Genomic DNA, 13,381 nt, shown 5'->3' on the forward strand with positions numbered 1-13,381 from the left:
ATCTTCCCCCGCCCGTCCGCGTGGCTCTGGAGACCGATCTTAGAATTTAGGGTTGGAGGGGCCCTGCAAGCGCATCCCAACGTGGGGAGAGAAGGGGGCGCGCTAGGGACACTCACGCCCGCCACTGCGCTCGCGGCGGCTGCCCGGGGCTCGCGTCCTGAGGAGCCGCGCGGCCCGCGCAGGTGAGACGTCCCCTGGCGCGCGATCCTCGACAGCTGCGGTTCGAGGCCCGGGCCGTCCTCTTCACTTACGTACGGATCCCACACCCCCCTCTAGGGTCCTGACTTTTCTCCTTGTGTCTCCACAGTGGCGCTGTTTTTTATGGAGCTTTGCGCGGGGGCTGAGCCCGCGGTGTCGCGCCCAGTCCAGCGCCCCGGCCATGCCGCCCCGTCTGCGCGCCGAGCCGAGGCCGCCGGGCCTGCGGGGCTGAGCCGGGGGTCGCGCGAGGAGGAGGCGCCGGCGGCGGAGCCGGGACCCGAGCCGCGGCGGCGGGCAGCGCGGCGGACCCAGTACTATGGCTGTGTACTGCTATGCCCTCAATAGCCTGGTGATCATGAATAGCGCCAACCAGGCGACGGGCGGCGGCGGACCCAGGCCCAGCAGCAGCGAGACGCCCCCGCCGGGGAGGGTCGTATTAAGCCCAGGCAGCGTTTTCAGCCCCGGCAGAGGCACCTCTTTTCTCTTTCCCCCAGCCGAATCGTTGTCGCCCGAGGAGCCCGGGAGCCCCGGCAGCTGGCGGAGCGGCCGCCGCAGGCTGAACAGTAGCAGCGGCAGCAGCAGCAGCAGCGTGGGCAGCCCGAGTTGGGCGGGTCGCCTGCGAGGGGACGGGCAGCAGGTGGTGACCGCGGGAACCCTCTCCCCTCCAGGGCCGGAGGAGGCCAAGAGGAAGCTGCCGATCCTGCAGCGCGAGCTGCAGAACGTGCAGGTGAACCAGAAAGTGGACATGTTCGAGGCGCACATCCAGGCGCAGAGCTCCGCCGTGCAAGCGCCCCGCAGCCCGCGTTTGGGCAGGGCGCGTTCGCCCTCACCGTGTCCCTCGCGCAGCAGCAGCCAGCCGCCTGGAAGGGTTCTGGCGCCCAGCGAAGAAAGGAGGACGAAGTCCTGGGGCGAGCAATGTACAGAGACTTCAGCAGCGGACCCTGGGAGGAGAGGCAGGACTCCCAGCCTCTGTGTCTGGAAGGACAAGGAAGGAGAGGCATCTCTTCCTGGCCTGTGTGCCGGGTCAGCATTAGAGACGCAAGGGCCAGGCTCCTCTGTGAGAATGGAGAAGGGAGTCCCTACCAGACCCCGCTGTGGCTCACCTGTAGCTATGGAAATTAACAAGCGGGTCTCTCCGTCTTTGGGAACGCGGAGCTGCCAAGCTCCCTCGACCCAGCTGCTTGGAGTGAACTTCACGAAGGCCACAGAAATGGCACCGAGAACCACGGCTACTGCACCAAACTGTCCACGTGACCCTGCCTTCGTTGAGTGGTCTGAGAGGGCCCCCGAGCTTGAAAGTGCAAACCCTGGGGAGAATCGGGGGATATCTGTGGGCAGTGAGACAAGCCCAACCCCCGACAGGGTCAGGTCCCTCAGTGGAGAGCCCCCTGGAAAGGTGGGGAAAGGAAGTGTGTCCTCTGGCATGCCGGGCTCTAGGGAACAGAAAGCAGATGAAAGTCCAGAGGTGATGACTGTGAATGTGGAGGAGCCCTCTGGGGCCCCTAGCTGCTTCAGACCCCCAGGAGACCTGGGCTCCACAGATAGGGAGGTGACCCAGAGTGGGGCCCTAGTGGCGGTGGGGCTCTCACAGTGCTCCAACAGAGTGCAGGAAGGGTCCCCAGCGCTGGGTTTGTTTGGGGGCAGCCAGGCATCACAGCGAGGAGTCCAAGAGATGGAGACAGAAATTCCCTCTGGTGGAATACTGGAGCCTTTGCCCTGTTGGAAAACAGCAAAAGATATGAAAGAATCTCAGTGCCTTCCTGGGGACAGGGTAGATGTGCAGCCTGGGAATTCCAGGGCTTGGCTGCGTCCCATGGAGGAAGCCAGTCTGACCTGGACGTGTGGCAGCGGGGTGCAGTTGGAGGGAACTTGGGAAAACCAGCCACAGGTCAGAGACGCTCATACCAAGCCAGAGCTGCTCTCTGCAGATCAGCAGGACAAGCCTTCCCTGGGAGAGGTCCGCAGCCACAGCAATATACCGGCTGTCATCATTACAGACATGGGTGCCCCAGAGGACGGGGTCTTGGAGGAGCCACAGGGAAGCCCTCTGGGCAGCTTGCCCCTGAGAAAGCTGTCCTCCTCCTCAGCTTCTTCCACTGGCTTCTCCTCCTCCTATGAGGACTCCGAGGAGGACATCTCCAGCGATCCTGAGCGCTCCCTGGACCCCAACTCGGCCTTCCTACATACTCTGGACCAACAGAAACCCCGAGTGGTAAGTCTTGTCTTGAGATTTTTCTAGAACTCATGCTGCTTTCATGCTGCATGTGTTACCTGTTTTTTTTCTTACTGTCTACTAGTCATGAAGACGCTGACTAGGTCCCTGAGGACCTAGGTCCTAGGACCTATGGACTAGGTCCCTGGCAACTAGGTATTCAAAACTTAGGATTCTGTCTGTAGGTGTTTGCCGGGGAGCATTCTCTGACCAGTGATCTTGGTAACTTGGATAGTCAATCAAGTCACTTTTCCTTTGCTGTTTCCATGTACATCCTTCCAAAGCTATTTTTTTGAGATACCATGGGTAGGTCACCACTCACTTCTTGGGAAGATAATATTTGTGTCACCAAAAACTTCCTGATTAATCCCGAAAGATATTGAACAGAGCTGAATGTAGCTCTTGTCTGATCAGGTGAAACACTTAATTCTGTGATTCCTTTAGGTGGGGAAAAATGTCAAAGATGTCTTTGAATTAACTCACCCTCTAATAATAGACCAGAAAAATGAGCGATGAGGATCTGACAGGGCCCTGAAATCTATGGATGTGGTTGCGGCTGGTCTGTTGGGTGAAGAACTGCTGAGTTTCAGTAAGTTTAGTCAGGGTGTTGCAATATGCGTTGGCCTGCTATCACTGGGTACATTTTGATGTATGAATTATAGTGAAAACCATATTTGAGCTAAGCAGATGGCTTCTTTAATAATAGAATGTTGTGTTAGATCAAATTGCCTAAAGTAGGCACCCAATGCTGTTTAACTGATTCAGGTACCTTACAGGTATGTTTTCAAATGCATTTGTTTTGATTCATCATACAGACATCTAGTTCTGGTTACAGCAGTAGACAAAGTTTTTTTTCTGTTACATGGTTAATCTCAGTCTGAGGCTGTTTTCACTCTTGGGAGAATCAGAGTATTTTACTGAAGATGTCAGAGTTGAAGTTAACACTTCTGAAAAGGTCTGGACTTTCTCGTAGCTTTTCCAGACTATAGGGAATTTCCTAGTCAGGGCTCAAGGGGTCCTTCAGCTACCTTGGGGGAAAGTTTGCATTTGATGTAGAAGGTAACCTTTTTTTTTTTTTTAGAAGGTAACCTTTTGATTCCATCTTGAATATCAACTACTATCCACAGTGCCTCAATCATTTAAACCACAGCAACTGAGAGCTTTATATTTCTATTCTTTATTCTTTTCTAAGGACTCCAAAGCATGTCTTTCTACCTGTCACTTCAGAAATCACAGTCTGTATTTTTGAATATCAGGCATTTCTTTTCATGAAACTGCCTTCTGCTGATAATTGGGAGGCAAATGTATATGCAAAATTTGGCCCCCGTCATCCTGGCATTTTCTGGCTAGCTAGGACAGCACCTCTGACATGGACACACCACTTTTAGAGGAGGGATGGTCTACCTGGAAGGTTGGTTATAAAGGGCGGGTGGAAAATGCTTCTCATTAAAGGCACAACCCACATTTCTCTGCCTTCTTGCTTATAGTTAAGGGCCTGATGAATGAGGTGGTCCTCTGTTCCTCTCTACCCTTTTTCTTTTGAAACCCTCAAGCAGAGTCAGCACAGCCAAAGTCGGCACAGCCAAAGTTGCTTAACTTGTTTGCCAATTTTCCATTCGCCATTTCTGGTGGTGGATTAGCAGCTCCTATTGGCTGGTTCTCAAAAAACGTTTGCATGTCCTGATGTTTGAAAAGGTCTCTTGTCTGGATGTGAGTTAAAAAGGAGATAAATAATGATGGGTGATAATTTTTTTTTTCCATTGGCCAAAGGGATGCCAGCTGAGAAACCAGATAGCTGAGTGGTATTCTCAAGTTAACTAACAGGTCTGGAGGTAGCAGTGAGACCTACCTGTTGCCCAACCTACCTCCCACCTTTAAACAGGTTTTCATACACCCACCTGGGAGAATCAGGGAAAAATCCCCTGCCAGCTTTTCTCTCTGAATCACATGAGGCTGATGGAGAGTGCATCCGTGTGTGTGTGTGTGTGTGTGTGTGTGTGTGTGTGTGTGTGTGTGTGTGTATTGGAATGAGGTGTGGTGGGGTGGGTGAGTAGCCAACTGGAAATTATGGGATCCTAGGGGCTTTTGAGCTTTTGCTTGAATGATTGCATGATAAGCTGTTTTCTTTTTCTTGTACATACTGTTATGGTGGAACCTTATCTCTGACAACAGAACATCTGCTCTCGGGATCAGAAATCACTTGATTACTTGATATTGATATTTTTGTCTACAGAAGGCCAAGCATTTTGATTGACTGGGTCTTTCGGCTTTTTAGTGTTTTATAGATAAAATCTGAGCCATCACTCTCTGAGGTTCTACAATACCGACACACTGTTCTCTTCTCTGGACTTCACTGCTTCTGTCTAAACTGCACTGAGTCACAGGTGCATACACCCTCACAGGCTGACATTGACTCACAACCCCTCATATGCCCCCTCACATTTGCTCACGTTTTCACTCATACACCTTCACACACACACACACACCCTCACAATTGTTCACACCCCTTCACACACCCCCTCACACATGCTCGCCTTAACTGGCACATCCTCACACACACCCTCACACTTGCTTACACCCCCTCTCACACCCCCTCACACATGCTCACATTCACTCACACACCCTTACACACACCCACACTTTGCTCACACCCCTTCATACACACCCTCACACTTGCTCACACCCCTTCACACACACCCTCACACACCCCCTCACACATGCTTACATTCACTCACACACCCTCATACTTCCTCCACACTCACACACATCCTTACACATGCTCACATGCCATCACACACACAACCTCACACACTCTTACATTCACACACACATACTCTCACATGCACCTCATATTTGCTCATATTTGCTCATGTTTACTCACGTACCCTCACAAATGCTCACACACTCACTCACAGTCTTGAAATTGCATGTTTAGCTTTCTAGTCACACAGCCCTGGCCCTCAGACCCACACTGAGAATTTTTTATGCTGCTCTGCCTTTCCACAGAGTTAAACCTTCCACATCTCCTGCCACGCATTCTTCACTCCTGTGGAGGAAGGGCTGTGGGTGATGCTGTGTGTGGGCAGAGGTGACAGCCCAGAGAGGCCTAAAGTCTGGCTGCTTTGTCAGTCTGGTCTCCCGCAGCTCATCACTGCTGGTAGTTCCAGCGTCATTGTCTGGTGATTTTAGAAGACCTCCATGTAGTTAAAAAAACAGTGAAAAACAAGTTGTTTGCAAATGCATTCCTGTATTACCTAGCCATTTTAGATTACGCAAATTAGCAAAGGTCTTTATACTGGGAGGGAAAGGGGTGCGAAGTAAGACTCTCCCTCCTTTGCTTCCCTGTGCAGTTGTTGTAAAGATGCATGCAGGGCCTTCCCTGGTGGCGCAGGCGGTTGAGCGCAGCACTGTGAAGCTGTATGCAGCCTCTGTAGCACCAGTTCAAAGTGTGTTAGGCCTTTCCTATGACTTCACATGAACCCAAAGATACGCTTGTCCCTCAAATAGAATGTTCCAGTTTTTGTACATGCATGTCCATTTGCTGATGGATCAGATGCTTGAAGTTGCTTGGAAGTAATTGTATTACATGCCTTGTGTTTGTTGGCTTAAATTCAGCTACGTTTACACTTGGAGGTGGAAACAGAAGTGAGTTGCACTGAGGATTGTGTTCTGGCTTTTGCTCTTTAATGCAACTGAAAAGTAATTGACAGTTCTTTACTTTCTACTGTGATTCCATTTAAGAGTATGTGGGTAATTGAAATACCAGGCTTTAAAATAATCATTAAAATATGCATGCATCTTTTTTTAAAAAGATTTATTTATTCATTTTACAAAGAACTGGGGTACAGGCCAGATGCATGGGAGGGTGAGAGGATTCACCAGAGACAGAGCGGGGAACAGAACAGGCAGACTGATAAAATACACTGCTGAGGGGAGCAGTGGGCACGACTGGAGAGGTCAGCCGCACCATGTGGGACATTCGCTGGCTGGCCAGGATCGAACCGGTGCTGCAGAGGCTGCGAACAGCTTCACGGCGCTGCGCTCAACCGCCTGCGCCACCAGGGAAGGCCCTGCATGCATCTTTCTGTAAAAAATAGAATTTATTGATTCATTCCAAAATTGTACTGTCATTAAGAGTACAAAAATCAAAACACTGGTCTGGTTACCTAAGGGATGTATAGAGAAGTATAATACACACAAAAAAATACTACTTGGCACTTACTATATTTTAAAGGAATTTACTGGGATTTTGTTTCCTTGGTTTTTCTTGTTTGTATTGATTAGTTTCGTTGTCATATTTGTTTTAGTAAGAAGTTAACTCATACACTTAATAATAAAAAACTCAGTTTGAAATGGTTTTATCTGGTTTTGGAAAGAGTTAAATTTTGTTCTGGGGTAGACCAATTAAAATTTAAAAGCTTTGAAAAATAGTTTTTAAAAAATGTGTCTAATGGTGAGTACTTTAAAATGGAAAATTCTCTTCCGGAAAAGACTATTGAAGGTCCAGCTTTGTGCTGTCATGAGTTGAAGTTGCATGTGCTGTTTTTCTTGAGATTGGGTGCTCTTCTCTCTTGGGTATGTGGGGAGGATCTTTCCAGTAAGACCTCAGCACAGGGGCCTCCCTGGTGGCTCAGCGATTGAGCGCTGGGTTGCGAAGCTGCCCGCAGTCTCTGCAGCGCCGATTCGATCCCCTGTCGCCAGGTGAGGGTCCCACATGGCGCTCAGACCTCTCCTGCCACCCCCGCTGCTCCCCTCAGCAGTGTATTTCGTCAGCCTGCCTGCTCTGTTCCCCAATCTGTCTCTGGTGAATTCTCTCACCCTCCCGCACTTCTGACTGTACCCAGTGCTTGTATAAATAAATAAATAAATAAATCTTTAAAAAAAAAAAAAAAAAAAGACCTCAGCACCTTTCAGGTCTGGGAGTATTCCAAGTCATTTGTGTGAGATTCCAGGGGTCTGGAGGTGAGGAAACCAAGCCTCAGAATGGCAAAAGGACCCAAGGACACACTCCTGGGCCAGTTGCCTCCTTTTAAATATACATGTTGCCTGATTGTGACATTTAATTCAGAGAGCAGACCCAAAGCTGGAGGAGATGAAGCATGCATCAGGAAGTGTGACAGGATTTCATTGGTGTGGACCATGGGCATTGAGGCCCGAAGTCAGCACATTTAATTTCTGCTTTTACTTGACCTACCTTTCTTCTTTCTATGTACTGGAAGAATGTCTCTATGTCATTTCACGCTGAAAAAGCATCATCAAAATAAATCATCAGTACAATACTCGACATTCTCATTAATAATTAGACTGAATTATTGGGCCTCCCTGGTGGCACCGTGGTTGAGCGCTGGGTTGCGAAGCTGCCTGCAGCCTCTGCAGCGCCGTTCAATACCCGGGCGCCGGGCGAGAGTCCCACATGGCGCTCAGACCTCTCCTGCCGCCCGCTGCTCCCCTCAGCAGTGTACTTCATCAGTCTGCCTGTTCTGTTCTCCGCTCTGGCTCTGGTGAATTCTCTCACCCTCCCGCGTTTCTGACTGTACCCAGTGCTTGTATAAATAAAAAAAAAAAATTAGACTGAATTAGAGGCTGTGCTGGTTGAATGCCACATTAACTTGAAAACTTAAAAGCATTCTGCTATCTGAGGGCTTTGACTCTCACAGATACTGAAGTTTAGAAACTGAGACTTTGCCTGCACAGAGCCAAAACATCGCTTCAAAGACCCTGTTTTATCAAAGAAAATGAATTCAACCAACATAGAATCCTTTCACATAAAGATAGGGTATAAGGTAGAGAAAAAGAAAGATTGATGTTTAGGCATTGCAAAAACACAGCACAAGATTTGCTTCGCCTTTGGATTTTATAAGAGAAATGAACTCAATCAGTTGGTCGCTCATTTTAGAACAATGTATTTCAGGTGTTACATAAATTGTTTTCAGAAATTTGTTTTTAAGAGCTGAATTGCTACTGAGTCATTTTTCTGATTTTGTTGGCACATACCTGTTAAATGTAGTTACAGATTAGATTACTTCTGGTAGTTTATTTATATTACCAGGAGTATTGGTAACATTGTTCAGGCTTATTTTATTTTGTCGGGTTTAAATTTAGTTATTTACAGGCAGAATTTTAAAATATTTAATGGAAATCATTTTGTATCTTGGTAGAAAAAACTTATAGACCTCAGGTAATCAGCAGGTGATTCAGAATTAACTCAGAAACCTCCACATTGTGTTGTGGTCACACCCTGAGATTCTATGGGTTTTGATAGGAGTATATAACCACCATTGTTGGTTATACGCATGTGTTAGATCTGTGACAGGTATATGCTTTGTGATGATTTTGTTCCTACTAGGTATTATAGGCACCGTGAAAGATATATTTTTTGTGAACCATGGAGCTTGTTGAAATCCAATTATGAACTCTTTAGGAAAAGTCCTTTAGAGTGGCCAACTGCCATTCTCTCATCTGGATATTTGGGAATTTTTGTGTGACCAATTCTACCCTTCCTGCGAATTGTGCCCTGAGCAGGGTGGTGCTCTAGGTGGTCTCAACAACATGCAGCAGAAACACCCAGCCTTGTAAATTTCATCAGACCCATGGGTCCAGCCCAGCTGACTGTGGAGGCCACCTTGGAGGTCTGGAAGAATCTGCTCACCAGGTCTCATGACCCTATAGTCTGATTCAACTTGCTATGGTTCTGCCACCAACTTTGAGTCTCGTCATGGTCCTGCCAGACTCATTTATTTTTCCAGGTGTGACATTTCAGGTCTTCTTGGCTGAAAGATACCTCTGTTCTCGCGATGAAAAAAAAAAACCCACTTTTCTATAAGTTTGCATAATTAGCATAATATGAATTTGGATCTGGGAGAGCTTCAGAGTTTATTTTCAAGGATCTACCTTTTATAGATGAGGAAAACAAGGCCAGAGCGTATTCAGTAGTTGCAGGAGCCACATTTCATTCTTCTTTCTTGGGACATTCACCTTGACTTTAAACACGGTACGTGTTTTCAAACCATTTGTTAAATGAATGGATGGATGAGAGACAACATCTGTGCTGCATTATCTACCCATAGAAGAGATGCTGAACCATCTGGAAGATGAAGAAAAAGAAAGGGGGAAACAAGGAAGGCAAGCTCTCTGCCTCTCATGTGACCTTGCCGCCACAGGTGTAAGGGTGCTGGACGGGGCTTTAGGAGATCTGGAGTAAAACTCCAGTCTATACGTGACCTGTGAGCCCTCTAAAAAATGGGGAGGGTGGGCATGGCCTCCCAGGATGGTAAGAGTTCAGTGATGGTGTAAACAACAGTGCCCAGCACGGCACCCACGAGGCACTGAGGCTGAATAAACATCCGTCAAGGTGGAGGCGGGGGATATCGTGAGCACTGGTGAGGCAGTGTCTGTCTAGAAAATTCACTGGGCCCCTGGCAAGAAGTGCCCCACGGCAATCCTAGGATATTGTTCTAGTTCCTCTTTCATCTGAATACAATCTTGGAAAACAATTCTGCCAAAAAAACTGCCAATGAAATTAATTCTCAAAGGCTGGTATTCACTGGCAGTGGTGGAAGCACAGCAGTTTCCTGAAGTGCATTTCATGGAACACTGAGAATAAGGCTGGTCTTACCTTCTACCTCTGACTCCCAACGTAGTTTCCTGTTGTTTAGTTACAAGGTTGGAGGTTCCTTTAAGTCTAGGGCTCAAAGAAACACCCCAGCTGATGAGTTTTATAAGATAGCTCGATAGCAGAAGTGTGCATTTTCTACCAGCTTTATGGAGCAAGGTCAAGGATGAAAGCTATTTACAGGCCCTTTGTGCGGGGAAGACCTCTCTGATACCTGCTTGAAGGCAGGGCCTTCAGCTTTCTCCAACGAGAGTCATTTGTGATCACCATTTGACTGGTAAGCCAACGCACTGGCCTTTGACTAACTTGTCTGGCGTATTTCTTAACAATTCATTAAGAATTCACTTTTAGAAATCTGATCTTTCCTCTCTGTTGAGCTTTACTTGGGCATTTTATTAATTTAATATCACAATGGAAACTCATTCAACAAAAGATGTCTCTTCAGGCCGCTAGTCAATATTACATTGGTTTCCTGAAAGTTTGTACTTTCTGTTTTGCTCAAACCGGGTGATGAGTTTTATAAGGAATAAAGGCAGAGTTACAGAGAGTAAGCAAGCTGAATGCCTCTACAACTCATATTTATTTATGATTTAATTGGGGGGCCATAAGTTCTGATTTCCTCACTTTTCCAAATAAGAAAAGGAACTCCTCACTCAACCTGAGGTGATGATGAACTTTCAACTAAAGAGGATCCTCCCTCATGAAGTTAGTGTTATCCTGTCAATCTAGCATTTTACTTTTGTGGTAAGATTCTGGGTGGAAAGGGAAAATGAAATGATATGGCATCTCAAACAAGGGCTTTGAGATTATTTCCGTTGATCTGGTGACTAAGATTAGGGGTTGTCTTACTCAGAGATGATAATATGTATTAATGATGCCAAGTAAAGTCTGTCCTTAGCCAAGAACTTTTCCAAAAGAGTGAGCACTTTGCTTATAAAGTTGTCCTGAATGCATCAGAGGGCAGGACCAAGGTATTTTGGTCTTTGTTTTTTGGAGCACAGACAGTAGCTTTCTTTCTTTACCCTCTTAAAGCGTTTTCTCCATTCTGTCCCTCCTCCTATCCTTTTAATCAGAACGAATAAACTGATTGTACTGTTTTCCAAGAAGCTGTAATATGTTTTTTATTACCAACACTTAATATTTTATACACTGCGGGGAGTATTCAGCCTGAACAGGATGGAAGGATTTGGTTCCCTGGTGACTGGCCATCCACCAGCCGGATCTGCAATCTCTGTTGGTATGCTGCAGTTGGTGGGACCTGAGTAATTGCAGGGGAGGTCACTGCATCCCTAGGCAGTTCCCAGCAAGTGTTTGTCCAATCTCGCTGACATTCTTTCCAGGCTCAGCTCAATTTGTTTTCTTCTTCTCTATGGCAATTGATGACTGAGTTGTACAATGTATAATTCAACAGGATCTTCTGTTTTGTACTTCTTCCACAGTTATGTAGGAGCTAGTACTTGTCTAATCCTTTGCTATGCATGCGTGTGTAATATTTTCTTTTTGCAAGCTGGCTGTCTGAATAGTAGACTCAATAAAGCATTCCTTATGACTCTGGGGAAAGGGTAGCAGCTGGTAAGGAGGGGGGCGGGGGGATCACTTCTGTAGTCCTTATCTAACCTGAATCTATTAGTAGGAAACTGAAAAGGCCCGTGTATGACAATGAGATAAACAATTTAATCTCTTGACAATGTCAAGTGGAAAATCCAACCACAGCCAGTAGCTTAAGAAAATGGGAGGTTTTGTTGGGGCAGTGAATCCCAAGACCCAAGTTTGCTGAGTGGAGGGGAGGAAATTGATTGCTGTGTGTTACAGCTGGGCGGTCAGGAAGAAAGACACTGTCCATGCTTGAGAAAGTACTGAAAAATCTACACAGAGACAAATTTTGCCAATTAGGGGACATTTTGAAGGCCTTATAATTGATATTTTAGCCATTGAATGTTTTTCTGCCTTTCTCCTCCTTCATATAATTACCCCAGCTTTAGGTACTCATTGATACTGAACATCTTGCTGATTTTGAGTAATAGAGGGGACTCTGGGCCTTCTCTGAGTACTTGACTGGGCACCCTGTAGGAGTGCAGTGTGCTGAAAAGGCTGCGAGTCTCAGCTTCTTTGGGTTAGGGTATCCATCCTCCTCTGTAAAATGAGTATATTGATAAGGTCGTCCTTCTCCAGGTGGTGTCGGAATCTCAAATGCCATAATGTTTGTGGAGCTGTTTGGGCTGAGTATGTATTCTTTTCTGCCCAAATTAGTTTTAATTATGAGTACCGTACTATAATGTTGTTTTTAAAGTACTCCAAAAAGACAACGGACAAGGCTAATGCTGTATAAACTCAAGATATGGTGATCACTGTGTTGCTGAAAGAGACATTGCTAAGAAGTAGATGAAAAATGACCTTCATGTTCACAGCAGAACCCTGTGTGAAGGGGTCCTTGCAGTGCATTCAGGATTACATCCTGGTCCCAATTCAGCTACTTGGCATGGACGCCTCTTGCCCAAGGGGCCATCTTGGCCAGTGTGCACTGTAGACAAAGCTTCTGCCCCTGTGATTTGCTAATTGGTAGGTAAGTGGGGTACAAATGTGACGGGCATGAGAAAGGCTGGAGCCAGAGAGAAGGGGTCACAAAGCAGGGATCTGATGTTCTTGGAGCAGCACTGTCAGCTCTTTAACAATTCCGAGGAGACTGTGCTCCATCTCGAGTCTGAAGGTGAGGATGGAAGCATTCATTTTTACAGTGTCATGTATTACGTATCCTGGAAAGTAAAAGAGAGGAGTTTATCAAAGTGGTGAGTTTTTAAGCAGGCCTCACATTCAACAGACATATACTGAGCACTTCAAGCATGGTCAAGCCCTGGGCTAGCCCCGGAAAGCTCTGTACAGAGCTGGGTCTCCTCCCTCCTGTTGCCGCCCACATGGAGGAGTGGACATTGCACCACAGCAGCTGCCCACACAGTCGGCGTTTATCTGCCAGCTCTGTCTGCAGATACCTGTGCAGAAGAGAATGGCTTAATTGATGCTCTCCTTCCTTGGGGATCTTCCCTCCAAGGCAGAGCCCATGCCAGCAGACATACTTAAGATTTGCGAAACTCAAGAACAAGTTGTATGGCCATTAAACAAGCACATTCATTAAATATGAGTTAATAAATAATGAATTGGTGTCGGTGTGTGAACTGCAGGAAGCTTCTGTGTGTGCTGGAACAAGGAGGGGAGAGGAACAGATTTCGGGCAACTGTCTTTGGGGGAGGAGTCTGGGTCGGGACCTTGAGTGATCTGCTGTCTCTGTTAGACATGATCAAGTAAAGGCACCATCCCAAAGCTCCGGGAGGTTGGAAAGAACCAGGGCCCCCTCCTGCCCCTCA

At 47.1% G+C, this 13,381-nt stretch overlaps 1 protein-coding gene across 1 annotated transcript in view; it reads left to right on the forward strand.

Moving 5' to 3' along the window:
* Positions 1 to 470: 470 nt before the first annotated feature.
* Positions 471 to 13,381, forward strand: part of ITPKB (inositol-trisphosphate 3-kinase B) — a 98,543-nt gene continuing 85,632 nt past the window's right edge. Inside the window, exon 1 of the mRNA XM_054694972.1 lies at positions 471 to 2,410. Within this exon, the coding sequence (XP_054550947.1) occupies positions 515 to 2,410 (1,896 nt within the window). The 5' untranslated portion in view covers positions 471 to 514. The remainder of the gene's footprint in view (positions 2,411 to 13,381) is intronic.

This window comes from Talpa occidentalis, unplaced genomic scaffold, assembly GCF_014898055.3.
Source record: "Talpa occidentalis isolate TD23 unplaced genomic scaffold, MPIMG_talOcc4v2.1 talOcc4.14, whole genome shotgun sequence".
NCBI classification, from domain to species: Eukaryota; Metazoa; Chordata; class Mammalia; order Eulipotyphla; family Talpidae; genus Talpa; species Talpa occidentalis.